Here is a 26,809-nt window from a genome sequence, read left to right as displayed (position 1 = left end):
ATAACAAGCCCAGGAATGTGAGTGTGTTTGGGGCAATTTTACAGAGATCTTACACTGGTTGACTTCCTGCTTAGCCATCAACCTGGACCCCTGCAGGTGCCTGCCAGGACACCAGCCAGCTCAGAGCATCACACGGGCTCTTCTCTGGGCCCTCCTTCTTCCAGGACTTTCCAAGTGCTGCTTTGTCCCATGTGCTTCAAGGCACAGTGCCCCCACGTCCTGAGGAAGTTACTCCTCTGCCAGGAAGTCCAAAGGAGATGCATCCGTGTCAGAACCTCAGAACCTCCAGCTGAAACCAGAGCCAGCTACCAAAGCCTAACCCATAGCTGTTCCCAGAAGCCCGGACTGTGCCCAAAGGAAATATGTATCTCTTCCGCCTTTCTCCTGCTGCAGACGAGAAAGGCGAGTCCGAGGGAGAGTCTCGGATCTGGGGCCCACAGGTGTTTCCAAATGTTCTTTTAGAATGTGTCCCCCCTCCCCTGCCTGTATAGTTGCTAGAATGTTCAAAGCAAAACAGAACTAGCAAGAAGGAAACACTGTCCAGATAGAATGAAACTTTCCCTAGAAAACCTAGGATCCCGCCCCCCCACACACACTGCACCCCCCAAGAGAGGTGCCTGGGTCCCAGTGGGCTCTCTTTGTCCCTGTCCCCCTGAGGTGTGGTCTTGAAGTCCTCACCCCACCCCCCGGGGACAGGGTGCCCCTACCTGCTAGAAGGCTCCTGTCCCCTCTAACCGGGCTGCTCCCACGCCTTTAGTCTCCGCTGAGTTTCCCAGCCCCTGCAGGACAACCCGGATCTCTCTACCACCTGCCCACGGGTAGCCACGCTCAGTTTTGCCTCATTTCTCCTGTGCACTCAGCTCAGTCTTGTACTCTGTCCTGGGCTTGGTGGATGACCTCTGCCTCCTCAGCTAACCTGGGAGCCGCTCAGGACTGGGGCTGTGCTGCCCCACAGCTCCTTGCCCCGTGGTGGCCCCAGGCATGTGTGCCCTAAATGTGGGGAGTGTGGGCATGGAGGAGATGCAGTCACAGAGGCAGGACGCAGATTTTAAAGACTTATGACTTTATTGGGAGCTGGCCGTTGTCACCACCAGCTCCCCTGTATACACAGTATACACAGCCCAACCAGTACCCAGGTCCTCCCAGCATCCTGCAGTACACAGAATGCAAAAGAACCATGCAAAACAGGGGGCCTCTCTCCGGGCTGGTGCGTAGCGGCTGCTTTGCAACCTAACTCCCTGGCGAGGAGCACGCAGGTCCTACGAGCTGTCCTCCGCTCCATCCAGTCCCCCGACTGCAGCATGACAAGGTCTGGACGCCAGGGTTGGGGTCGGACGCCTCCAAGCAGTGCAGGAGATGAGCAAGGGAGGCTCACAAAGCCTAAGCCCGAAGCCATGTTGATTTCCACGCCAATGAAGAAGTTGCCGGAGGCCCCCAGATGTCCCTCTTTTTTTCCAGGGACTTGAGATTCTACTGCCACTTGTTATTCCATCCCCCCCCCCAAAAAAAAAAAAAAAAAGAAAAACCTGTGCTTTAGTCAGGTCTCTCCTCAGCCCTGGAGAGCACGGTTGGATTACCAAAAGGTTCAAAGACAAGACAAACATCCCAAGTTGTCTTGGTCATATTTCTTTCACAAAGGAAAAAGAAAAGAGAAAAAAAAAAAAAAAAAAAAAAAAAAAAACACGACAAAAAACAGCACTGTGACCTGGCTTGTATCTGCCGCTCCTTGAAATGATCTGTAAGGTGGCTGATGGCAAATGCACTCTGCCTGGGGAGCAGTCACCCACTCACGGCCCCTCCCTCCCCACCCGCTCCCGCACCCTGCCCATTCTGCACAGCCCCGGCAATCCCTCTCCCCACCAAGCACAGGGGAGGGTACCAGGCTCCCTGCCTGCCTGGAGCCTCGGGGTCCGTTTGCCCCAGCAGCCCTACAAGGCTCACTGGAACAAGCAGGGGGAATGTTCCTCTCTCTCTGTCTCTCTCTTCCCCCCCTCCCCCCACCAATCCTGGGTGACTGCAGTTCTGTTCCAGAGAGCTGAACACCCTCTACACCTGCTGAGGGCGTCCTGTCCAATGGCTCCAGCTCAGGACCATGCCGAGGCTGGAACATCAGGCCAGATGCTTTACTGGATGGCTGGCTGGCTGCTTTGTGGATTTTGACCATTAGGGGAAACCTAATAGGATGTAAAAGAACTGAACCCCTCTCCCCAGGAAATTCACATGCTTTGATTCTATCTCAAGGAAGCTCTCCGCCGAGGTCCTGGAGGCAGAAGCAGAACAGCCCGTGTACACACTGGGGAGGCTGCACTTTCAACAAATACCCTGCTTGGCCAAAGACTCTCCAACCCCAAAATATCTTCCCACTTGGGGCTGTAGGACTCTCCCAGGCATCTACTCCCCTGATGAGTGTGTATAACACGGACAGGTCTTTAGCCTGGTCTTTAGTCCTCCTGGTGGTTGCCAAGGGCTCCTGGGTCATGGATGCTTGGTGACTCTTGAGCCCTGCTCCCAAGGAACCTGCACAAAGAGACCCCCATCTTCATATTTGGAGCCCCAACAGCTGGCCGGGCTGCGGGGGACAGGAAGCTACACATCACGCTCCTCTCCACAGCTGAGCAGCTCAGGCTAGGAAGGCGACAGTGGGGTGAGGTGGGAGCACCAGGTGACCACCGTCCCGGGGAAGGGACGGGGTGGGTTCCCAGAGAGCACAGTCTGAGGTAGCAAACAGTGAAGCCCGTTTCCCAGCTGGAGAAGCAAGGCCAGGGGGTGCAGGATAACCTGTCCATCGCACACAGCAGCTACTGCCGGGATAAAGGGTAATACCCAGGCACCCGCCTCTCCGTGGACAAAGGATGTGGCCATGCCTGAGGTCCTTGGAGAAGATGCAGAGCCTGCAGCATATTGACAACTGCCTCTCGGGAGGAAGAAGCCACTGGGACCAGGGCCGCCGCCTCCTCCTCCCCTTCCTCCTCCTCCTCCCTTCCAGGGCAACACCCGCCGGAGCTCGGAGCTCAGAGCTCAGCAGACACCCACCCGGCCCTCAAAGCAACAGAGTCATCTAGATAGAGCCCTCCTCCAAGTCCCTGTCTCCGCCACAGAAGCCATCGCCCCTCAGATGCATCGGCATCTTTCTAGAGTGTCCGACTCCCTGCGGCCTTTCTCCCTCTTCTTGCCATGCCTCGGGGGCCCCTAAGGAGAAGCACTCTTGCTAGTCTCCCACCCTGGGAGGCCCAGGGAGGCGAGGCTGGTTCCACAACAAGGGACAAGAGCAGAAGCTGAGACAGCCGGGACCACCGGCATGCACTCGCCTCTTCCCAGATGGAGTGGCCTGGCTCCCAACTCCACCTCGCTTCACTGTGCCCCCAGTCTCTGCCCACCTGGCTGCTCAGTCAATCAGGAAAGGAGTGTGAGCTGAGAGCACCATGGAAACCCTGCCTTGTTCAGAGACGGCTCAGAGCCCCTGGGTCACCTGAGGGGGCCAGGTTGCCGGGTCACGGCTCTGCCAGCAGCCTGGGGCCTCCCTGAAGGGGGACCCAAGTCCCCGAAGTTCTGCCTGGGAGGTGCCCATCCAGAAACGGCCCGGGGCACCTCTGCCCAGCCCCTGCACCTCGCAGCCTTTGCCTGCACCTGGGCCCCAGAACAGCGGGGTGTGAGGTAGACTTGCGTAAGTTAGCATCCCCCTGCCCAGTGCAGGGAGGAGGAAGGGACCTCTCACCCCAGCCCCTGGTCCTTGTTCCTGGATGCGGGTGACATTGTGGCGCACTGCCCTCTGCCCACTGCTCCAAGTGGCCTGACCCCAGCACACCAGCGGGGTGGAGAGTGAGGGGGACACAGGAGTAATCCCACTCAGCACGGCCTCAAGATGCAAAAGTCCAGTTCCTGGGGCTTGCGACGCAGGTTGCACTGGTCCCGGGCCAGCAGCCGACCTCCGTGGCTCAAACACTTGAGCGGACGCCTCTTAAAGCCGCGGCCACAGCTCTTGGAGCAGGGCGACCAGGCACCCAGCTCCCAGGTCGGGCAGGGCTCTCCGCAGGCTCGCGTCTCCGCTGGCCGATGGGTGGCATCGCAGGCAGAGGCTCCGCGCAGCCCCAGGGGACCCCGGCAGTCCACCGCCCGCTTCTGCAGGCCACTGCCACAGCTCACGGAGCACTGCCCCCAGCTGCCCGCCACCCAGCGTGCTGGGGGCCTGTTGTCCGGGTGCTCCACCTGGTTGGAGAGGCTGAGGACACTGTTGTGCAGCACGGAGGGACCCCGGGGGTCCTTGGGGTGGGGGGACTTGTCCTCTCGCGGCTCTTTGGGCAGATAGAAGGAGTAGCGGACCCGGGGCGGCGTCATCTTCCCCACAGAGAGGACCTCCACGGTCAGGGGCTCCAGGATGGGCCGGGAAGCCTGCAGGCTCTCCACCGCCGTGCCCGTGCCACTGTACCGCAGCAGGCTGCCCTTCACCACCAGGTCCCGCTCCACGGCCGACACCACAAAGTGGCCGTTGAGCAGGTACTTGCCTTGGCTGTTCTTCAGGGCCAGGTAGTTGTCGTCCCCAATCAGCCCCTTGTAGCCACGCTGCCGGATGTCGATGTTCGAGGCGCCTGCGGGGATGGCCACCACGAAATTGTAGCCGTGCCTGGGGGTGGGAAGGGCATCGGGCGTTAGACAGATGCCTGCACAGAAGGACCTCACCGACCTTTTGCAAACCCCACAGTGGGTCTGGAGGATGGCAGCCAAGCTCAGAGACCAACCGGGCTGCCTCAGGACCCTGGACCCGACAGAGACACACTGGCTGCAAGCGCCCACCCAAGACCGTGGTCAGAGAACCCTAAACAGAATAGGATGCACAGCCCCATCCATGACCTCTGGGCTTCAGGAAATTTTTATCTTTGGGGGAATTCTAGCATGGGAGGGAAAGCACAAGTCCTGGAGGCAGATACATCCCTGCCCATGGCTGAACTGTTGGTCCTGGACAAGTCACGTTGAGTTTCTCTAGGCCTCAGTTTTCCTCGTCTGTAAAATGGAGCACACAGGCACACATCCCTCATGGTAAGAAGGATCATGTAGCATGGGGCCTGGCAAAGGCAGCATTCAACAGATACCAGCCAGGAAGAGGAGGAGGAGGAGGAGAAGGGAAGGAAGTAAGTGTGTGGGCCCCAACTAGGCTGGGAGCTCTGCGCAATGACAGGGCACTGCCCTTGCAGTCAGGGACGGAGAGTCAGCTCTGGCTCCAACACCAGCTGCCTGGAGGCTTCACACACAGCTTCTCTGAGTTCCTGTATGTGGGGGTTAAGCCAGATGAATCCCCTCCAGCTCCAACAGTGTGTGAAAGGAGCATTTACCATAGAACCAGTGGAGCAAGCCTGGGGTGTGGTCACCCACAGCAAGGCCAGCCTAGGACAAGGCCCTGACAGCTGGCAGGGCCCCCCAGCTCCTAGAGAAGGGGCGGGGCCGCCTCCCTGCATGTCCCCCACCTGGGGTCACAGCAGAACGTGTGACGCTTCCAGGGGCACACACATGAGGCTCCAGCACAGCCACCTGGGCCTTCCCATCAACAGCACCTGGGGGCCCGTGTGCTCCTCACCCCGAACTGGGACCTCAGATGCTCTGCCCGGCCCCGTCTCCTCCAGAACATGGACCAGGACTTTTGAAAGCGAGCCTGCTGCTCTCAGCAAGCCACACCGGGGAGCCCCGGCCTCCGCCCTTGATGAGAGTCACCCAGAGATGTTTCCTCGGCTTCTCCTGGCGGGCATTTCCCAGGAAGCAAGGCTGCCTCAGTCGCGGCCGCCCAGCCCAACTCCAGGCCAGACCTCAGGCCCAGGGACAGCGTGGCAGCTCCTCTTTATCAACATGAGCGGCCACAGAGAGCTGCCTGTGCGTCAGGGACTATGCTACCCAGCTTAGTTGGATGAAGCCCCCTGCTTCGCCCAAGAGCCCAGGTGGAATTCATTAGCTTTATGCCTGCTGGCCCGGACAAGGTCTAGAAGCCTGGCAATGGAGTCATTTGCCCAAAGTCATCCGGAAAATGGGCAACTTGGATTTGAATGCGGATCAGTCCTAGCCTGGAGAGCTGGACAGAACCCGACAACTCTGCCAGCTCCCTGAACGCCAGCTCCTGCTGAGCAGGGCCTCCTTAGCATTCGTCTTTATCTGCTGAATGAATGAATGAATGAGTGGATGATTGTCAACCCTAGAAGGCTACGGGCTGTCTCCATGGCAAGGGTCTGGCTGGGATCTGGCTTTTGCCCCAATCTAACCCAAGCTTCCCACACCCCCTTGCTCCCTGGCTTCTCCCTCCAGGGCCCAGAACTCACATGGGCTTGGTGAAGAGTCCTGTCACCCTCTTGCAGCTCTTATTGTCACCCCCACACACCCCGCACTTGTCAAACTTCTTCTTGGAGCCCAGCTTCCCGTCGCAGCCAGCCTTGATGCATTTGCCTTGGACGCAGACCGACGTGGAGTCAGGCGTGCACAGCGTCCCGTCCACCACCTGTCACAGCCGGGGACGGGGGAGAAAAGGAAGAAGGGGACAGCTCAGCCCATGTTTCCCCCGCCCCACCCCCCAAAGACCTGCTCCATGCTCTGGTCTCCTGCCCGGCTCACTCACCTTGGGGGCCAGCACGTAGAAGTAGCCGGTGCCGTTAGCTCGGCAGATGAGTTTGCACTTATCCCGGGGAGACACGCCTGAGTACTTGGGCACCCAGGCCACCGCCAGGGTGACCCGGTTGGTACTGTGGTTGTAACCATTGAAAGCCTCGCATTGCTCCTCCCGGAAGCTCTTGCCTGAGGCTGCAGAGAAAGAAAGCACGTATAGGAAGCGGGAAGAGGAGCCATGGGGGTGCAAAGGACAGCATCTTTCAGGGGGTGCCCAGCCTCCCAGGGCTCTGAATAGCCCCTCCCCTCACCCACCCACAGGTGTATGATGCCCAACACAAAGCTAAGCTTCCCCATCACAAAGGACCAAGGCCCCCGGGGCTCAGAGGAGAATGCATCCCTAGCAAGGTGCCCTTCTCTAGGTCCAGGGACCTCGCCTCGAACTCCCTCCACAGCTAGTACCATAAATGTCTTTTGTAGTCTCTTGACACTATTTCAGAATAATGGCATTCAATGCATAAAAGAAATTATGTTTATATGAACGCAATCGCAATGGTATACAACCATCGGTACATTTTGAAACATATCTGTTGTTCCACGAGAATCAACTATGAGCCTAACAGTGGGTGATTTTGAGAATTCTTCAACGACTGAAACGTCCCATGAAAATCTCCATGATCTCCACGGGTGACACAGTCACAGGTGCCTCTCCCACAGTTGTAGTTCACTGCCTAACTGAAAGAAACACTGTGTTTTACTCCTGGGGACGGCTCTGTGGCTAGTGGGTAAAGCCGCCGCCTACAGTGCCAGCATCCTATATGGGCGCCGGTTCAAGACCTGGCTGCTCCACTTCCCATCCAACTCTCTGCTGTGGCCTAGGAAAGCAATGGAGGATGGCCTAGGTCCTTGGGCCCCTGCACCCATGTGGGAGACCCAGAAGAAGCTCCTGGCTCCTGGCTTCGGATTGGTGCAGCTCCAGCCATTGCAGCCAGTTGGGGAGTGAACCAGTGGTGGAAGACCTCTCTCTCTCTCTCTCTCTCTCTCTCTGCCTCTCCTTCTCAGTGTAACTCTGACTTTCAAATAAATAAATAAATAAATCTTAAAATATATATATATAATATATACATATTAGTAAAAAGAGAGATCTAAGTGTTTTTCCACCAAGTTCATAGCCCCTGGATTCCTGCTCTTGAAGACGAACTTGTCAGTACTCAAACAAGAGGATGTCTGGTTCTCACTCCCTCGAGCCATTCCGCCTTCCTGTCTAAGACTCCAGAGGAAACGCCTGGTCAGATGTGCGTGCACAGAGGAAGGACCCAGGGGCACCAAGCCCTTCACCTCCAGGCTTTGACCTGGGGGTGGTAGGATCTGGATTATAGTCCCTCCACGGCCATGAGTGAGCTGGAGTGGATGGCGGGATTGGGGGTGGGGGAGAGGGAAGGAAGGACAAGGAGGCCACCTCTCCCGGGGGGCCCAGGCCACTGCCGCCCTCCCTGTCTCACCTGAGCTGGGGCAGGGCTCCAGGTTGCAAGATCGGTATTTCACCCTCACTCCCTCGCAGTACTTGCCCCCATTGGCAGGGGCAGGGTTGCTGCACTGCCTGCGGGCCAGGTGCACACCCCCGCCACAGGTGCGCGAGCAGGGCCCGTAAGGCTCCCATTTGGCCCAGGAGCCGTCCACCTGTGAGGAAGAGCAGGTTAGACTCCTGAGAGAGCCCAGACATTCCACCCAACCCCTTCGAAAAGTTACTTCTACCGCCTCCAAGTTGTCACCCCACCCCACTGGGATGAAATCCACCTGGTATCATAAAAAAAAAATGGTAATCAAAAGATCAGTGCGCCCAGGGCCCTCCCTATACTACAACCGATTCATGAGCAGTGTCATCTCTTCCCAGTTATAAGGGAGGCTGCTAGGAAGAGAGAGGTCATGGGGAGAGGCAGACAAGTGTGACAATGGCCCCTGGCTTGGGCCAGTAGTGAGACCTCCATAGATGCTTCATTTCCAAAGGTGGGGCCAATAACACCCAGGGCTGGGGTGGGATGGATGACCGGAAAGATATGACAAGCACGAAGATTTTGCAAGGACCACGCCTGTCCCTGCCACAGAAGTCCCAGCTCTCCCTGTATCTGTCATCAGTGCCCTCAGAGGAGTCGCTGCACTGAAGGCACGTCCCAGCCTTGCCAGGAAACAGTGTCACCACACATACATATTTGGACATTCTCGCTCGTAGATGTTCTATAACTCAGACCTCTCAGCAAAACAAACTGATCGCAACTTGGATTAGCAGCCACACTGTCGAAAGTCTCACTATAAGCAATTCTGATGTTTGCGTTAAGCAGACACAGATAAGGGACTTATTAGGCAATCCTAAAAGTCTATGTGGCTTGAGGGTGAATGGCGCAACAGGTATTTGTTGGTGAAGGTGGAGAGAGGATAGAAAATTTATAGACATCAGTGTGCTCTTCCTAGGGTAATAGAACAGGCTTTTACCCCCTGAATATCTCTCAGTGGGTTCATGGAGGAAGCAGCACCGTGTGCAGCCCAAGATTATCACGCTGTCCACAGAGATGAAACAACATGGAGCTAATAGGGAACTGGGCACACGGAATATAAATACAGTAACTTATGTATACATTCACAACACTTATTCTATCTGTCCCCCTGCCAGATACGTCTTGTTTTATTGTATCAACATGTCTGTTCCAGTCTGAAAAAAAATCTCTCCATTAACCCTACTTTCTCCCCCAACGAGCGCCCGCCCCCTCCATCCTCTCTCTTCCAAGATTCATCCTCACGACCTCTTTCCACAACCTCACTCCTCGGTGCCTTGCACTATGTCCCCATCACACCATGGAAACTGCTCTCGCACAGGTCAGCAGCGCTGGCCGGGTCTCCTCCTCTCCGGTGCTCTTGCCCGTGGCCTTAGAGACAAGGCTGTTTGCTTCTCACCGGGAATCATTTCTTCCCCCACATGCACACAAAAGCAATGTTCATGCACCCCTGCCCTGCGTCACCCACTGATTCATTCATCAAGTATTTGTGGAGTCCCTCCCACACGGCTGGCACCACGTGCAGCAAGTCCCTGGCCTTGAAGCAGTGACACTCTGGTGGTGGCGGGGACAGACATACAGAGTGTCGTGTCCGGTGGGGTTTAAAGCAGGTGGGGGTGAGGGAGCTGGGGACCACCTTGGTGAGGTGGCCTGCTCCATACAAGGGGAATTCCAAAAGTTCATGGGAAAAGGAATGAAAAGATTGGTTTAATATTGGTGCAACCAGGGCCGGCATTGTGGGTCAGTGGGTTAAGCCACCACTTGTAATATTGGTGCAAAAAAAAAAATTAGGAATCCATACATAGTTTCTCCATAATTGGTATTTTCTATGAATATTTGAAAATGTACGGATTTCAAAATTTTTCACACCAAAATAAATTTACTTTTTTTTTCACGAACAATTTGAAGTACCCTCGTATTATAGGGAATCAGAGAGGCCTCTCACACATGCAGAGGCCTGAGGGAAACATGGGGGTGAGCTGAGCAGAGCAGAGGGTAGGGAGCAAGCGTCCCATGCAGAGGGAGCAGGTGCAAAGACACTGAGGGGGTTGTGCTTGGAGTGCTTCAGCGCCACTGGAGTGCAGTGAGTGAGATGAGAGACACTGCAGATGAGGGCAGGGACGGGGTCAGCTGATCCTGAGCCAGGGTAAAGTTCTGGAAGGGTTCCCGGGGCGGTGGAGGAGGGGGGATGTGGCATAATCTGACTTGGGTTTTTAAAAGGATTCCTCTGGCTGCTGCATCGGGAATAAGCCTTATGAAGCCAGATCAGAAGCAGGGAGACAGGTTGGGGAATGACTGCAGTAGCCCAGGGCAGCCCAAGCCCAGGCGTGGATCCAGGTGAAGTAGTCAGAAATGGTGACATTCCAGATCTGTGCTGCAGATAGTAGCAGTAGGAATTGCTAAGACTTGGGATATGAAACATGTAAGGAGAAAAAGGGCTTTGTCATGAGCTCTGGGAGACACAGTGGCCAAAGCAGCTTCAGGGGCTGTGATCGGGAGCTCGGTTTTACAGGTGGGAAGCGCGTCCAATTAGAGACATCGGGATTCATTAGACCCATGAGTCTATGGTTCAGGAGCAAGGTCAGAAATCCCGGCGTGTTCAAGCCGTAAATGGTATTGAAAGCCATGATCTAGAAGAATCAGCTGAGAGGCTGAGTGTGGACAGTGAAGAAGTAAGGACTGAGGCTTGGAAAACTCCAGCAAGGTATTTAGAAAATGAAAGGAGAAAGCTGCTCCAGGTGGCTGTGGGCGGGCAGCCAGGGGGAGGAACTGATGGAAGGACAATAGAGACGCCTGGGTTCCCGGGCCAGGCTGCATCACCACTGCCAGTCTGCCAGTGGCCTGGGATGACACCAATTGGTGGACTCGTTTTGGAGGAATGGTTGGCATGAAAAGCCTGATTGGAATGGGCCCCAGGGAACAACGGAAGTCAGGGAGTGGAGCAAGCACAGGTATACAATTCCCTCGAGGAACTTCCTGTGACAGGAGTCAGAGAAACAGTCCAAGGTGCATGGAGGGGAAACAGGGGGACAAGGAGTTTTCTTTCAGACTGGAGATATTAGAGCTAGCCTGGTAGGAACCATTCAGCTCAAGAGAAGGGGAAATAGATACTGCAGGAGAGAGAGGGGCACTGGGTGACCAACAGGGGAGAGAGAGAATCCTAGTGCAATGCTCCACACACAGCCTTGGCCAGAGCTCGGACAGTCCAGCCACTGGACAAGGGGGAGGACGGGGTATGTGGTCTCAGAAGCCAGCGGGGAAGTGGATGTGGTGGTGGGAGATAGTAGAAGCTCTCTTCTCATTGCTGCATTCCTTCATCTTTTTCTTAGTGAAATAGGAAGAAATCAGCAAATGGGGAAATGAAGAAGAGAGTTGGTGATGGGCGGGGGAGGTGAGAGTGTGAACTAAGGGTTTTGGCAGCTGAGGGAGTGAGTGGACCAAGGAACCAAAGGAGGTGACTCTGGGCCGCACTGTGCACCCCCCTGCATTCCAGGTCATAAGTTTGGAAGACAAAGCAGAGGAGGGGATGGTGGGTAGAGCAGGACTCTCCACTGAGAGAGTTGAGAGGCCACAGACATCTCCAAGATAAGCTTTGTGTCGTGACCCTGGCTGATTTGGGCCAAGATCTCTGTGAAGGGCCAGGTTTCAGTTAAAACAGGGAGGTGACTGGACCGTCGGGTTGAGGTTGAGGGGGAATGGGTTTTGCTGGTGAAAGACAGACTCCCAGGAGGGTACATGGGGGTTTGTGCTTCTCAGACCACATAGCCTACATCCAATATCCTGGACTGGTCTCTGTCGTCCAGGTTCAGCCCAAGAGAAGGAGCTGGCCACGACTCGCCTGTCCCAGGGAACTAATAGTCTGAGCCCACCAGCCTGGTGGCCACGACTCGCCTGTCCCAGGGAACTAATAGTCTGAGCCCACCAGCCTCGTGGCCATGACCACTACATTCTAGCCCCATATGACCTTCGCAAAGCTGGGTCCAACAGAGACTTCATCCACCCAAGGCTCCGCTCATCAGTCCGGCTCACATGGCCCACACATGGAGATCCTGCTCCTTCCACCAGGTGCTCGTCACTGCCCACCTCCTACTCAAGGCTCTCCAGCCCCCTGGCGGCATCCTTAACCTCTCAGCCATGCTGTCTCTTTACCACATCTGCTGTGACCCAGAGCCACGCCTCCCTGTGTCTTGGATTCTAGCCTCATTTCCAGCTCCCCTAACCCTACCTAATCCACTAGGCTGGGAGCTGTCACCGGCATGGCCCATGTTCACTGTCATTGCTTTTTTCTCACCACCACAGTTCCCTGCATGCAGTGGAAGATTTAGTTAAATATTCCTTCTGAGAACACAGAACAAGGTTTCAAATAATTCTGTGCCACACCCATCACAGGGTGCTGAACGTGCAAAGTTTTGTGAGTTCTGTTTTAGGAAAGTGACTCCCTGCTCCTAACCCCTGTAGCAAGTCTTTTCCCCAGCTGGGGTTGGGAGGGAAGAGGGGCAGCCATCTCCAAGGTCAAAGAGGAGGGTGGGCTTCGTACTTCTGCCTGGAAATCCAAATCCCTCTTCTACCCCCAAAACAAGTGCCAGAGAACAAGTTTTCATCACACTTAGGGAGTCTCTGGGGTTGTGAATTTGTTCTGGTTTCATTTCTAATCCTATTTATCAGGGAGAAAAACTTCCATTCAAGTAGGTTTCAGGTTAAAAACAATCACACAGGAGGAAGTGAAGCTGGGCTCAGAATGCAGCAGACGACGGAAGCTTGCCCAGGGCTTTGCTTTATTTCAGGGCTGAGCCTTGCTCCCCTGTGCAGTCTTGGCTTCCCCAGTGGGGAAGAGAGACACAGCAACAGTGGGAGAGGGTGGGAGCCAGCAAGGTAGCCTCCTCTGCTATCAGGTGTTCAGCTCTGGGTCCCAAGGACACGGGGCTGGGACTTCATCTCTTGCACCAGGCTTTTTTCCCATGTGTCTCTGGCCCACCATAGCTTCTCTCTCTATGCTCAGAGTCATACAGGGGACAGCGCCACAGACAGCAGAATGGAGGCACGGGACAGTGATGCAATACAGACATGGCTCACAGCCAGTCTGGGATGGGACAGCCTCCAGGTGGACACCAAGGGAGTGGAGACCTCAGGCCCCCTACCTCCTCCTGGCATTCCCTGGGATACAGGCTCCAGCACTCACCCTGTACTTGTTGAGGTTGTGTCTCTCCACGCAAGCACCCTTGAGGCAGAACTTGCCCTCGCCGCAGCTGGTGCCATCGGCCCAGGGGAAGTGGCGGGTCTGGCACACCATCTGGCCCTTGGCTTTGCCGGTGCACCATAGCTTGGTGCAGTATTGCATGTAAGGACAGGGCTTAGAGCCCACGCCAAAGGCCAGCTCGCACTGCTGGCTCAGGGTGTAGCCAGTACCCGGCAGGTCCTCTGGCAGGGAGATGGGGTTGCTGGGCTGGTCCAGGAGGCAGTCGCCTGCAGAGAGCCGAGAGCGTTCGTTAAGACGAGCTGAGGAAGGCAAGGCACAGCTAGCCTAGAATCTAAGCAATAGGGAGAGAATGAACCAAGGCACAGCTGGAGCAGACCCAAGTGAGAGCACAGCTCCTAGGGTTATCACAGCTCAGGGAGAGAGGACAGTCCCGAGAGGCAGTGGGCTCCAGCCCCGTGACAGCAGCCACGCCCCACCAACAGGCCCCTCTTCCCTCTGCCGCCCTGGCTCACCGTGCCCACTGTCCAAGAAGTCAGTGATGATGGCCGCGCTGCAGGCTGACCACGGGTTGGCACGGTCGATCTGGATGAGGGTCGGGGACATCATGTGGTTGGCTCGGAGCTTCCCAAACACCTCCTCGCACACTTTCACATTGTCATGGGGCATGTTGAACACGTGGCCTGTGGAGTCAGCCAAGAGGACTCAGGGGTCAGAAGGCCGGGGCCTGGCAGAAAAGGCTCAGAGGGTTGAGGGAGGATCAGGGGCCACGGGAGAGCTTAGAAGCTGTGTCAACCATCTGCAGGCTGGTCGTGATCGCTTTGCAAACGTCCCCTCCCTCCGCCCCCTGCATTAGACAGGGGACTCCGGGCAGCAGCGTGCTTCCGTGTCTTTAACACCTTCCCCTGGCAGTGTCCAAGTGATGAGCCACTCTGCAGAGGGACTCAGAACACAGCACTGGCCAACTGGGCAGAGGCAATCAGGAAAAAGGAAAACCAAGCCCCCTAAGGGTGGCCTAGGGGAGGACCCCCCAAGGCTTCAAAACATCAGGGAGGAAAGACAAACAAATGTCTCTCCACCGCCACCCCCAGAGCACCCCCTACAAACCCAGAACCACTCCTTGGCGAGCTTGCTCCCTTACCCAGCTCGTGGGCCGTGGTGAAGGCTGACGGCAGCCCATCATCCTCGATGACCGAGCAGCTTCTCTTAGAATCGCACATGGTGCCCACGTCGGCCATGCCCAGCGTGTCACAGGTGGTGGCGCCACACAGGTCCTGCAGGGGAGAGCCGGGGCAGGATGGAGAAGCAGAGCCAGCCCAGAGACAGTGACAGTGACAGAAGGGGAAGAAAGGGTATCACAGCCCAGCCCCAACCCAGCCCTCACCACTGGCTCAGCACCCCCCACCCAGCCAGGCCCCCTCTCCTAAGTTCTGAGGCTAAGGAAGGGAGGAGCCTCCTGGGGGCCACCAAGAAATGTCTGGGCACACCCCCCACAGAGGGGAGGTCCCACGGGAGGAAATTAGAAGGTGCAAATCCAACCACAAGAGCCACTGCTTTACAGAGAGCGGTTCTTTCTGGTCCAGGGCCCTGGCAACAGGTGGGGATGGGGGCAAGCCATGTCCCCCATCCAGGGCAGCTCTGAGCAAAGGATAGACCCTCGAACATGTTCTGCTCCTCTCAAGAAGCCCTGCATTGAATCAGCGATGCTGGCATCGTCTTCCGCTCATCACAGGCAGTCTACAATTTGCAAGAAACCACGACACACACCGTTTAGCCGATCACGGCCATCTCAGCAAGCAGATACCTCCTTATTATTAGAACTCTTTGTCAAAATCATGACCGTAGCCGGTCACACCCACGATCTATGGAACGCTGACACCAGGCACGCCCTCTGCATGTACGACCCTATAGAACCCTCACAACACCCCTCTGGCATCCTGACTGTCATAATCACCCACCAAAGGCCACAGAGGCTCAAGCCATGGATCAGAAACAAGCAGCGAGGGTCTGTACGACCAACAAGCCCCTCTTCCCTCTGCCACCCTGGCTCACTCAGGGTTCTGCCCACTGCATCAATTGCCCGGCAACCTTTGAGTTAATGCTCAGGAGAATGAGCTGTGTCACTGTCCCCAGGGAGCCCAGGGGTTCACATAAACACACACACAGAGAGTTGTTCTCAGCCCCCCTGAGAGAGGACAGTGTGTGTGTGTGTGTGTGTGTGTGTGTGTGTGTGTGTGTGTGCAGCAGCAGAGTTAGTGGAGCCAGGGGCATGCGAGGGAGAGTGGACATAGTGCATAAAATCAGCAAAATTTAATCCAAAGCACTCAGAAGTTAACCACCTGAGCAGTCAAACTTGGCTTCTCACGGTCAGGTGAGAGTCACACCTCCTAATGAGTTAACAGTTACTCTGGCCAGAGAACCATGGCAGTGACCAGACTGAACCCAGGGCGCATGGCGGGGTCAGCTGCCTGTGTGTGCACAGCACGCTATTCCACTTCTGGGGGGCACCTCAAAATCCCTTCCCTGCCCAGCCCCCTTCTGCCTTCAAAGGCTTACCCTCCCACACGGTGCTCCTTCCCTGGAGTTTTGAATCCTAGCAAACAACCACTGTCAACATCAGAGGGAGAGGTCACCCAACCAGCAGTTGGGAGAATAAGAACCTGTTTGTGAATGGAAGGGAAAAGGGGGCCAAATGAGGAAGGGGGGTGCATAGTGAAGGAGGGGGTGGGCCAGGGCCCATGTGTCCCTAGACAGCAATGCACAGGATCCTGGCAAACGTGGCCACCCTGGAAATCCTGGCCCAATGGTTGCAACCCACAGGGGAGCCCAGACAAGCACTGCATTGGCCCCTGAGCACCTTGCACTTGGAGTGACCTTCATTCAGAAGAGGAAGAATCCTACGGAGCTTCTTGTCTTCCGACCCCCACGGTGGAGCTGGCAGCACTCACTGATGGCCATTGTGCAGACCACCCTGAGAGCACGCAGAGTGCTAGCCCCCCAGCCCGCTCCTCAGAGTCAGCCAGACCCCGGGGTGAGACGCAGCCTAGGACCTCGGCTGCCCAGCGGCCCGCCTCTGCGGCTGGGAGAGCCTCAAAGCCAAAGCCGCCTCGCTGGCCAGGAGAAGCAAAGACCTGCAGCTGCAGGGCCTCCTTGGCCAGGAGCAACCTGTTCTTTCCGTCAAGCTTCCCTGGATCAGACAAGAGGACGAGGGAGCAGCCGGCAAATTGCTCGCGCAGTGGCCTCTGGGAAAGCACAGCTGTGTGGGGGTCAGCAGCTCTGCCTGGCCCCTGCTCAGTCAGGGAAGCAAGTGAGGGCCTTGGTGCTTTGAACACCCACAAGCACTTGTGCAGGGGCCTCCACCGAGCCTCGTGTGTGGCACTGAACGTCTCCCGCTTTCTGGAATGAGCTCAAGAGGCACTCGCATTGCCTTAACCTCTGCAGCCCAGGCACCGTCTCCACAAAGCAGAGACTGCTCCGGTTCCCTCCATCTGCCGGTTCCCGACCCACCTCTCCATTGCTGGATTTTGCCATTCCTCACGGTAGTGGTAACTGCTTTGCCAGCGGTGGCCCGAAGAACCACCTTGGCCAAGAACCCAACACCCCCAGACCACTCTTTCCTAAGTGTCTCTTCTTACAAAAATAACTTCAGGACGGACCCACCAGGTAAATAAATAAATGAAAGAGAACACAACAGCTCAACCCACAGTTCCCAGTTTGGCTCCCTCCACGCCCCCACCCGGTTCCCCAGCAGCTGCCTCCCCCCGTGACCACAGCCCACCTCCACGGGTTTCCCACGCATGTACATACTGAGATGCTCAATGCTTTTTGGCTGTGGGGAGAGACAGAGGCCCCTAAAACCCAAGCACATGGATTCATTCTAATGTTGCAGAAGATACATGTGCTGTTCTACAACTGACTTCCTGCTTCTGCTACAGTGCCCAGCACAAGAGCAGGGCTCATGGTCAGGGTTCCAGCTCAGCATTCAAGGAACACAGTCACAGAACTGCAGAGCCAATTTGCAGACGGGGAAACTGAGGCTCCGTGAGTCGAGACTACACACCCAAGGCCATGTGGCTCCTCCTTGGTGAAGCATGGGATCGCGAGTCCACATCTTTTGGTACAATGAAGTTCAGCGAGTTCTTTGGTCGAAATCACTCCACACCAGTTAGAATACCAAAATGACCGGGGCAAAGCACCTGCACTAGTGATAATACTGCCTGTTTAGCTTTGATTCCCCGTCAGAATCTCAGCCATACATCACCGTATGTCCTTCTCCAGCAAAACCTGCTTCTGTTTGTCATGCCCAAGGGTAGGAGGACCTTGCTTAGCTGGAAGAAATAAAGTCTAGGAACTCAGGGGCAGCGCTGTGGCATAGCGGGTAAAGCCGCCGCCTAGCATCCCATATGGGCGCCGGTTCAAGTCCTGGCTGCTCCACTTCCAATCCAGATCCCTGCTGTGGCCTGGGAAAGCAGTGGAGGATGGCCCAGGTCCTTGGGCCCCTGCACCTGCGTGGGAGACCTGGAAGAAGCTCCTGGCTCCTGGCTTCAGATCAGCACAGCTCCAGCCATTGTGGCCATCTGGGGAGTGAACCAGTGGATAGAAGATGTCTCTCTCTCTCTCTCTCTGCCTCTCTATGTCTCTCTCTCTCTCTTTTTCTTTCTTTCTCTCTGCCTCTCCTTCCCTCTCTTTGTAACTCTGACTTTCAAATAAATAAATCAATCTTAAAAAAAAAGTCTAGAAATTCAGAATGCAGGCAACGTGACCAAGGCTGTGTGGTGAAACTAAAGGAGAAAGCACTCCCTGGCAGGTTCATTACTTGTATTAGCAGACTTAGTTTCCCTGGCATTAAATCCCTCCAGAAATACAACATGGCATTATAACAAGAGACGGGGGGTAAGCAAACGACAAGAATTGCCTCAGTGAGGAGGAAGACAAACAGAAAGTTTGCAGGAGGACTACATCTTCTCTAGAAATTGTCAATTCAGGAGCTGGCATTATGGCCTAGCAGGTAAAGCTGCCACCTCAGCACCGGCATCCCTTATGGGTGCCAGTTTGAGTCCCGGCTGCTCTACTTCCAATCCAGCTTCCTGCTAATGTACCTGGGAAAGCAGCAGAAGATGGTCCAAGGGCTTGAGTCCTGCCACCCACGTGGGAGACCTGAATAAAGCTCCTGGCTTTAATTTAATCCAACCCTGGCCATTGCAGCCATTTGGGCAGCGACACAGCAGATGGAAGATGTCTGTTTCTCTCTCTCTCTCTCTCTCTCTCTCTCTCTCTCTGTAATTCTGTCTTTCAAATAAATAAAATAGATGTCTTTAAAAAAAAAAAAAGAAATCATCACTTCAAGAGAATGTGCTTACGAAATTTAATGGCAATGACAAACAATTGCTGTGTGGCTACAAAGTGTCAGAAACTGTTCCAACAACTCCACCTGCTTCAGCTCAGTTGTTCTCACATGAGCGCAGTGGGGGAGATGCCATTTTTTATGTGTCCCCCGCCCTTACAGAAGAGACTCAGGAATGGTAACTAGCCTGGGCCACCAGGGTCACACAGCCCCAGAGAGGAGACCCCCAGAGTGAGGCATGAATCCCCCGTGGTGAAGCCCCGGGGCTGAGCTCTTCCCAGGACTCCCTACCGCTCCTGGAACAAGTCCACCCCAAGAATGAAAGGGCTGAGGCATCTCCGGAGGGAAGGATTGCCCACCCCGTCCTGCCCCTCCCTGGGGCTCAGCGAGGGCTGGTGCGCACGGAGTGGGGAGAGGGCAACAACCGCTCTAAGTGCTGAGAACGTTCTCGGAGCAGAGCAAACGTTCTCGCTGGCTGAGCAAACGCCTGGCTCCTTGCCTCACACCTGCGCTGACACACTGACCCCCGTCCCTGCTGCGCACCCTGTCTGCTGACTCCAGAGAGGATTAAACACGCTCCTCTCTGGGGCCTCTCCTTTCTCCAGGGCAAAACCTGATGGCAAGGCGCCAAGATGAAATGCCAGAAGAGCCCAAGATGCCTTCTCCCAGCCCTGCAGCCTGGAAGCCTCAGAGTTGGATTCAGGATCCCAGGGAGGTGAGCTACCCAGCCCTGGGCGTGCCTTCCCTCCACGAGTACCTACTGAAGGGTGACACCCGGGAGCCCACAGAAGGCTACAAAGACACAGAGAGGTACTTGGCAGTCCCTGATGGGCAGGACTGGCCACGGCTGGCATCGGATTTCCACGCAAACACTAGAAGATGGCATCAGACCAGTGCTAGGTATCCCTGCAAGGGCCATGGAACAGACTGGTTTAAATCAGCACAATCCCAAATTTAAATTCTGGCAAGGGAATCTGTAGACAACTGGTATACAATAAGAAACAGATCACAACTGAACGCTAAGGTGGAGATTGTACAGGGGCTGTCATGGGGGGCAGGGGGGTGCCTGTACTACAAGAAATCCTGCAACAGCCCTGAAGTTAGGTGTCAAGTCATCACCGTTACCTTCAGTGTCTTTATCCCACAGGTGAGGAAAGTGAAGTTCACACAGCTTGTTCACTCTATGTCCATTGCTAGGAAGTTGAAGTGCTCGGATTCAAACTCAGCTCTGTCCCACTCCAAGCCTGGGTTCTTTGTGTTGCCTGTGTGGCTGAGGCAAGGTGTCAAGGCGGGAAGAAGGAGGGTGACAACTACAGAGAAGTTCAGAGGAAGAGGAGGAGCAAGACCCGTGGAAGGAGAAGACCCCAGACTATGTCAGTGGGGGGAGAAAAGCATGCCCTCCGACTTCCTCCCCCATCTTCTGCCATGAAGACAGGGCTCATTGCTTTGGTGTAAGTAAGAAGAGGTGGGGCAGGCATTTGGCATAGTGGTTAAACTGAAGGTTGAAATGTCTGCAGCCCGTATTGGCTGGGTTCAGATCCTGGCTCTAGCACTGGACTCTGCTGATGCACGCCCTGGGAGCAGCAGGTGAAGGTGCTAGGATTTGGGTTCCCAGGCCTCCTGGAGGCCTGGATTGAGTTCCTGGCTCTTGGCTTTAGCCTGGACCAGCCCAGGCCATTGTGGGCATTTGGGGAGTAAACCAAATGGGTAGGGGATTTCCCTCTCTCCATCTCTCTCAGCGTGTGCATATGCACACATACATAAAAATATATATTTTTTAAAGAAAGGAGCAGAGACCAGTGCTGTGGTGTAGCGGGTAGAGTCACCGACTGCAGTGCTGGTATCCCATATGGGCACTGGTTTGAGTCCCAGCTGCTCCACTTCCAATATCGCTCTCTGCTATGGCCTGGGAAAGCAGTGGAAGATGGCCCAAGTCCTTGGGCCCCTGCACCCATGTGGGAGACCCAGAAGAAGCTCCTGGCTCCTGGCTTTGGATTGGCCCAGCTCTGGCCATTGCAGCCAATTGGGGAGTGAACCAGTGGATAGAAGACCTCTCTCTCTCTCTCTCTCTCTCTCTCTCTCTCTCTCCTCTCTGTGTGTAACTCTTTCAAATAAGTAAAGAAAGAAAGATGCAACAATACCCTACAAGAAGGGAATGGTCATGTCTCACTGGTTCCTCATCTCCCTCTCCTACCTCCAGAAGCAGCAGTGCCGCATTTCTATTTAGCCACCAGAGCACCGTGAAAGACAAACTGTTAACTGCAGTGTCTACAGATGGCCCTTCTCCCCCCATGTCTTCCAAGGCCCAACTTCAAAACGGGTCCTGAAAAATCATGCTTCTTTTTCTATCATATTGGGAGACACTCCTAAAATGCATAGTATCATTTTATCACGCACATTTTTTTCTATCTGAACACAAAGTTTGACTGCCTGTGCTAAGAGCTCTATTGTAGAAAAAACTGGTCTGACATGAGGTTCCAGAATGCTGTTCCACCCTGCACAGTGCACTAAAACAGGGCACTACTGAAGGTCCACCCAAGAAGACAAGCACCAAGGTCAGCATTGTGCGAGGAGAAGGTCAGAGTGGGAATGCAGACAATAGGAGGGCAGAGAAAGGAGAGGAGAGAGGTGTAAGGAAAAGCCTGCCTAGAGGGCCAGTGCCATTGGCATAGAGGGTAAGGCTGCCACCTGCAACATGGCATCCCATATGGGCGCCGGTTCGAGTCCCGGAAGCTCCACTTCTGCCTGCACCTGGGAAAGCAGTGGAGGATGGTTCAAGTACCTGGACCCCTACCACCCAAATGGGAGACCTAGAAGAAGCTCCTGACTTCTGGCTTCGGCCTGGCCCAGCACCGGCCATTACGGCCATTTGGGGAGTGAAGTAGCAGATGGAAGACCTCTCTCTCTCTCTCTCTCTCTCTCTCTCTCTGTAACTCTGCTTTCCAAATAATTTTTTTTAAAAGGCTGTCTGGATAATCCCCAAAAAGAAAAAAAAAAAAGAAGGAAAGAGAAGGGAATGGTAAATGATACAGAATGATATGGAACACAACAGAAAACATAAAATAAATGAAGGAACAAAGCAAGCAAAAAAAAAAATGCAAAACTACAAAAATCCTAAGAAACAAAGCCACCACACTCCAAAGCAGGAAATGTCACAAACAGCAAAATGGACAGAGAAGGAGGTGCCCGGGGCAAGGCAGAAAGCAAGCTTCCCCTCCCCCACTGCTATGGCCACCGGCTCCCCAGCCCTGAGGCGTCTCCTGCCCTGGCCCTCAGCTCCTGCTACCCAGAGATGGCCCCATGGCCTGTGTGGCACTGAGCTCGCAGCACTGGAGCAGGCTGCTGTCCTGTGGGCTCTCTGGCACACAGTGAATCCCTAGAGGCCAGGGACCACGTCTTATTAATATTTGTAGCTCCATAGCCAGAGATAGTATCTAGAAACAGCAGATTATCAGTAAGTACTAAGAGAATGTACAGCGGCCAGCACTGTGGCCTAGTAGGTTAAGCCTCTGCCTGCAGTGCCGGCATCCCGAATGGGCACCAGTTTGAGTCTTGGCTGTTGCATTCAGAACCAGCCTCCTGCTAATGGGATGGAAAAGCAGTGGAGGATGGCCCCAGTGTGGGCCCCTGATCTCACGTGGGAGACCCAGAAGAAGCTTCTGGCTCCTGGGTTCAGATCGACCCAGATCCCGCCATTGCGGCCATCTGGGGAATGAACCAGCACAAGGAAGATCTCTCTCTGTCTCTCCCTCTGGAAGTCTGTAACTCTGCCTCTCAAATAAATAAAAGAGAGAGAGAGAGAGCGAGAGAGAGAGCGAGAGAGAGAGAATGTATGAATACTTAAGGGGAAGCCACTCTACCATGAAGAGTTACCCAAACAGCAGAGGCATAGGACCTGAAGGCAGAGCAGTCTCAGCAAATGCGGGCCAGCCATGCCTCAGCATGGCATCCCTGGCTCCTGCTGCCCTGTGCAACAAGAAGCCATGGAAATGTCCCTGGTCGCAGAAATAAATGGCAAAGGCTCTGGCTCGAATTCCCTGCAGATCCTGGTTCCAATTCTGTGCCGACCTCCCCCTGCCGCTATGAGCCTGGAGCCTGAGCACCCTGCAAAATCAGACCGTGAACTTGTTCTGGATCTTCGCACCGACCAAGTCATCAGATTGTCAAAGCGCTTGCTGTATGAGCAACACGCTCTGCTTTCTGGACAGCCGAGGTCCCTGGAGACCACAACTGCCTTTAGAAAGAGCAGCTGCTCACTTATGTTCTCATCCAGTGCTGTACCTTCCCCCGGAAGAGTTCAGAAATCAAAAGGTCCTCAGATTCTGAGAAGGCGGCAGGCTCTGAAGTCAGTGCTGGTGAAGGGGCGGAGGGAGAGATGTTTACACTAATGCGTAACACACATACCTCCACGGCCGACCTGCCAACACGGCCTCCCCACTCTGTGCTTTGCCCTCGCTGCGCCTCGGGAGAAGCAGCTTCTGAAAGTCACATCTTGCACACGGCTGCTTCGGGCCCAAGCGGTCATGCATCTTGGACCCATTATGCAAGGACAACACGGCCCCCCGCCCCTGCTGAGAAACAGAAGCCGACTTGCTGTTTAATTGCTGCTTCTTCAAGAGGTGGGAATCTTCCGATGCCACAGCCCCTATTCCCAGCTGGAGCCCTCTTCACAGGGCTGGTTCCTTAACCGTCAGGCCGTGGAGATGGTTTCATTCGATTCAGCTGAGTGGCCGCCACAGGGGCCTCCTGGGTAGCGGATGCGACAACAGCTGCTTTGCCCATTACGATGTCCTGTTCTTGGCCTTTGCTTCGCTTTTCTCCCTCCCCGGCCATCTGATAGCCGGGCTGGTCTATGTGCAGAGGTGGGCGCCACCTCCTCTACAGCTCCCCCAATGACTCAGGCCCTGCTTGTAGGGGCTGGGCCGAGGCAGCTCCACAGACCTCAGTTGGACGAATGAGTGCAAGGAAACAAGACTTGGGCCAAAGACCTCCCCAGAGAAACCAGGTGGTGGGAGGAGAAGGCGGCTGGGAAAGAAGACAGTGTGGCTCCGGGGAGGGACTAGCCGTGCCAAATGGGTTACGGTGGAGGACGCCAGCTCCAGCCGGCGTGCGCCAATCCAGTCTCAGAGTGGCCATTTGGAAACAGCGGGGAGCACAAGCCCAGAGGTAACCACCCCCAGAAAGCTGTGGCTCCATGATAATGACAAAACAGGAGCGCGGCATGGATGGAGTCCCGGCCCCAACATGAGAGGAAGCGGTTCGCTTGGATGGTTCTTTTCCACCCAACCTCCTGTATCTGAGAAAGTTCAAGAGTCCTTAAATCTTCACAGCGCCTACTCACTCCAACACATTGCAAACCTCAGTGTTCTGAGTGTTCAGCTCACTTGAGATAGAATATCAGGTAGAGACCTGCAAGCGGCAGATACGCATCCCCTGGTCTGGAGCCACTGCTCCAATCCCCATAGGCAGTATTCTTCCAGCTCTGCAGCTGGAGTCTCCCGCTGCTCCCCCACGGAGCTCCCACCACTTCCAGCCCAGCAAGGACAGAAGCCGCAGCCTTGCCGCTTGGTGGGGTCAGAGGCGCTTTAGTGAGGCCGGAGCACAAGCAACCTGGCCTGGCGCTCCATAGCATCCATCTGGGCAAACAGGTCACCCTCTGCTAACAAAAACACACCAGAACACTGGAAAAGTTCCAAGCCAAACTCCACTTGAAACTCCCGGTGGAACTTCGCTGCCGCGAACAGGTGCCGAACCTCAACTGCCTTGCGCTGAGTGGTCTGGGAGCCCCTGAACAAGGCCCAGAAGAGACGGGTGTAGGAAGAGAGGCAATAAGAAAGGAAGAATGCTCCCCATTCTCGAGTCTGGCCTTTCCCTGCAACCCACCAAAAAGAAAAAGAAAGAAAGAAAAAGAAAAAAGAAACCCAAGGACCCCCTCCACTCCGTTCCAGCCTTTCCAAACCCAAGACAGAGAAAGGATAACGGACGGGTTACCAGGGAGAAATGTAACGGGCGCGGGCCTTGGGTCGCCTTCCAGTTCTCCAGCCAGAGAATGGAATACTCAGAGGGAGTGTCTGGAAGGACTCAGACGCCCCCCTCCCCCGCCCGCCCCCATACAGCCAGGGCGGACCAGTCGGCCCTCTCCAACGCTATCCTCACAGCGCCTCCTATCGGCCTGGATCGCGAACTGCGGCTCCGGGGCGGCGACTTCCTGGGCTCCTGCCCCTTGGCGCCAGATCCAGGAGGCGCTGATTGGCCGACCAAGCCAACACCTTCGGAAGTAGCCGGCTCTTGTCCAGCCACCCAAATGCACGTGAGCTGGAGCTCCCGCTGAGCCTGAGAGGGCTCTCCCTGGACGCTCCAAAGTCAGCAGGGAAATGAGTGGCACCAAGGGAATTCAGAACGCCACGAGCAGCGACAGTTAGGACAATGGGGCTATCTGGGTGCGAAGAGCTGACAGGTCAACTCACCTGCCTGGTGAAGAGGATGGCGGTGTCCCAGTACTCGGGGTGCTTGTCACTCACTTTGTTCAGCTTCTTCTGCCAGGCGCAGAAGTTGCGCAGCGTCAGGGCGGCGTTGCCCGTGACCTTGGGCCCGCTGTCCCGGTCCCCAAGGAGCAGCACCTTGACCACAACGATGTTGATGGGGTTGAGGATGCTGGGGTGACGGTAGAGTCGCGCCGCCGTGGCCAGCAGCGTCAGCAGATAGTGCTCCAAGTCCGCGCCGTGGAACTTGACCATGGACTCGTCCGCCACCACCAGCGTCTCCACGTACCGTGGGATGGACACGAAGCGCTTGGCGCGCCCGGACCTGCGCCCGCTGCGACTCCCCCCCGAGCCCGTCCTCCGCGGCTTGTACGGGTCCAGGGCCCGCAGGATGGCGGGGTTCCAGCCGGAGCCCACCCCACAGCGCGAGGTGCGGTCTCCGGGAGGCCCGCCCGGGGCGCCCCGGCGCTGGAGGAGGTGTGCGCCCTGGCTGTTGCGCTGCGCCGCGGGCGCGCTGGCGTTGGGCAGCGGGCTGATGACATACTCGGCGCCTCGGTAGCCAAAGGCTCCGCGAAGCCCCCCGCACAGGCTCACGGCGGCGAACGAGTCTGGCTCGGCGTTCACGTCCCCGGAGTACAAACAGCGCCGCAAGTCCGCAGAGTTCGCGGTGAGCTCCCGGAGCGGGGCGCCCAGGTGCTCGGTGGTGAAGGTGGGTGCCAGGAACTGAGCATCCGGCGTCAGGTGTAGGTAAAAGTCCTCCTGAAAAGCGGTGATCTGAAAAATAAGTCCCCGGTCCCCGGGGTCCTCGGGCCCCCGACGGTAGTAGTGGCGGCCGTTGATGTCCGGGTCCAGTCGGATGGGGACGACCACCTCCCGCTCTGGCTGGGAGCCGCCAGTGGCTCGCCCCGCCAGAGCCAGGGTCAAGATGCCCAGCAGCAGCATGGCGCCGGGCAGCGCTCGCCGCGCTGTCTGGGAAGGAGCTCGCCTCGGCTCCCCGGCCGCGGGCACGGTCTCCGTGCAGCCCGCACGCCGGAACCCACAACGCCCCGGGATTCACAACGCCCCGGGACTGGCGGCAGCTCCCAGAAAGGAGAGCCAAGGAGGACGACTCCTCCCCGAGCAGCGAGCGTGCACCGGACAGCCCGCGCCTCCTACCTGTGCCTTTGCAAGCTAAAGCGCGCTCGGCTCGGGGAGCGTTAAGTGCGATCGCTGTCAAGTGCAAGGACGGAAATTTGCAGCCGCGAGAGCTAGCGGGAGGTGCCGGGCGTCCTCTCGAAACCGCAGCCACTCGCAGCGCAGCAAACCGGGCGCTTGGAGAGCCTATTAAAGGCCCCCTCCTCTTTGGACTGCCCAGTCCGCGCCCCTCCCCTGCTCCCACCCCCACCCCCACCAGCCTCCCAGAGCTCTCGGCCTGGAGCCTCCAGGGGCCACCGGAGAGCTCGGTCCCGCCTCCCGAGCCGAGAAACACTTGGCGGGGAGGAGTGGCGTTCGCTGAGGCTGGAGGCGTGGGCTGGCGGGAGAAGCCAGCGCTGGAGTCTTGGTTTAAGTTTTGCCCTGGGCTATGCCCCCAGTGCCCCGGGGACATCGCTGACTTCTACCCGGGCCTGTATCTGGGCGCTCCTTTGTGCTTGCTTAGGCTTTATCTTGAAGCAGTTGGGTC

The 26,809-nt window shown here is 56.1% G+C and overlaps 1 protein-coding gene across 4 annotated transcripts; it reads right to left on the bottom strand.

Annotated features, from left to right (window-relative positions):
- Positions 1 to 1,046: 1,046 nt before the first annotated feature.
- On the bottom strand, positions 1,047 to 26,488 carry ADAMTS15 (ADAM metallopeptidase with thrombospondin type 1 motif 15). 4 transcript variants are annotated; one of them, XM_002708592.6, is made up of 8 exons: positions 25,135 to 26,488; positions 14,465 to 14,597; positions 13,839 to 14,006; positions 13,309 to 13,592; positions 8,082 to 8,259; positions 6,593 to 6,774; positions 6,300 to 6,475; positions 1,047 to 4,621 (listed from the first exon to the last, which is right to left on the bottom strand). In XM_002708592.6, exons 1-8 carry the CDS (start codon positions 26,089 to 26,091, stop codon positions 3,847 to 3,849), a joined length of 2,853 nt encoding a protein of 950 aa, XP_002708638.2. In that variant the 5' UTR covers positions 26,092 to 26,488; the 3' UTR covers positions 1,047 to 3,846. The 4 variants fall into 4 exon arrangements, with proteins under 4 accessions (XP_002708638.2, XP_089170467.1, XP_089170471.1 ...); XM_089314341.1 differs by lacking the exon at positions 25,135 to 26,488 and adding an exon at positions 24,659 to 25,108; XM_089314345.1 differs by lacking the exon at positions 25,135 to 26,488 and adding an exon at positions 23,072 to 24,694.
- Positions 26,489 to 26,809: the final 321 nt, after the last annotated feature.

Source organism: Oryctolagus cuniculus, chromosome 1 (assembly GCF_051225735.1).
Source record: "Oryctolagus cuniculus isolate XC-2025 breed Fujian yellow rabbit chromosome 1, ASM5122573v1, whole genome shotgun sequence".
NCBI classification, from domain to species: domain Eukaryota; kingdom Metazoa; phylum Chordata; class Mammalia; order Lagomorpha; family Leporidae; genus Oryctolagus; species Oryctolagus cuniculus.
The sequence above is the reverse complement of the archived record's forward strand: the minus strand, read 5'-3'. Positions and strand labels throughout refer to the sequence as shown.

What these genes read in the sequence shown, in the direction of transcription:
- ADAMTS15 (XM_002708592.6), bottom strand. Translation starts at nt 26,091, where the DNA reads ATGCTGCTGCTGGGCATCTTGACCCTGGCTCTGGCGGGGCGAGCCACT. An exon ending in CTTCTTGGACAGTGGGCACG is followed by an intron (nt 13,593 to 13,838) that starts GTGAGCCAGGGC and finishes GGCTCTCTGCAG; the next exon opens with GCGACTGCCTCCTGGACCAG. An exon ending in ACAACCTCAACAAGTACAGG is followed by an intron (nt 8,260 to 13,308) that starts GTGAGTGCTGGA and finishes TCTTCCTCACAG; the next exon opens with GTGGACGGCTCCTGGGCCAA.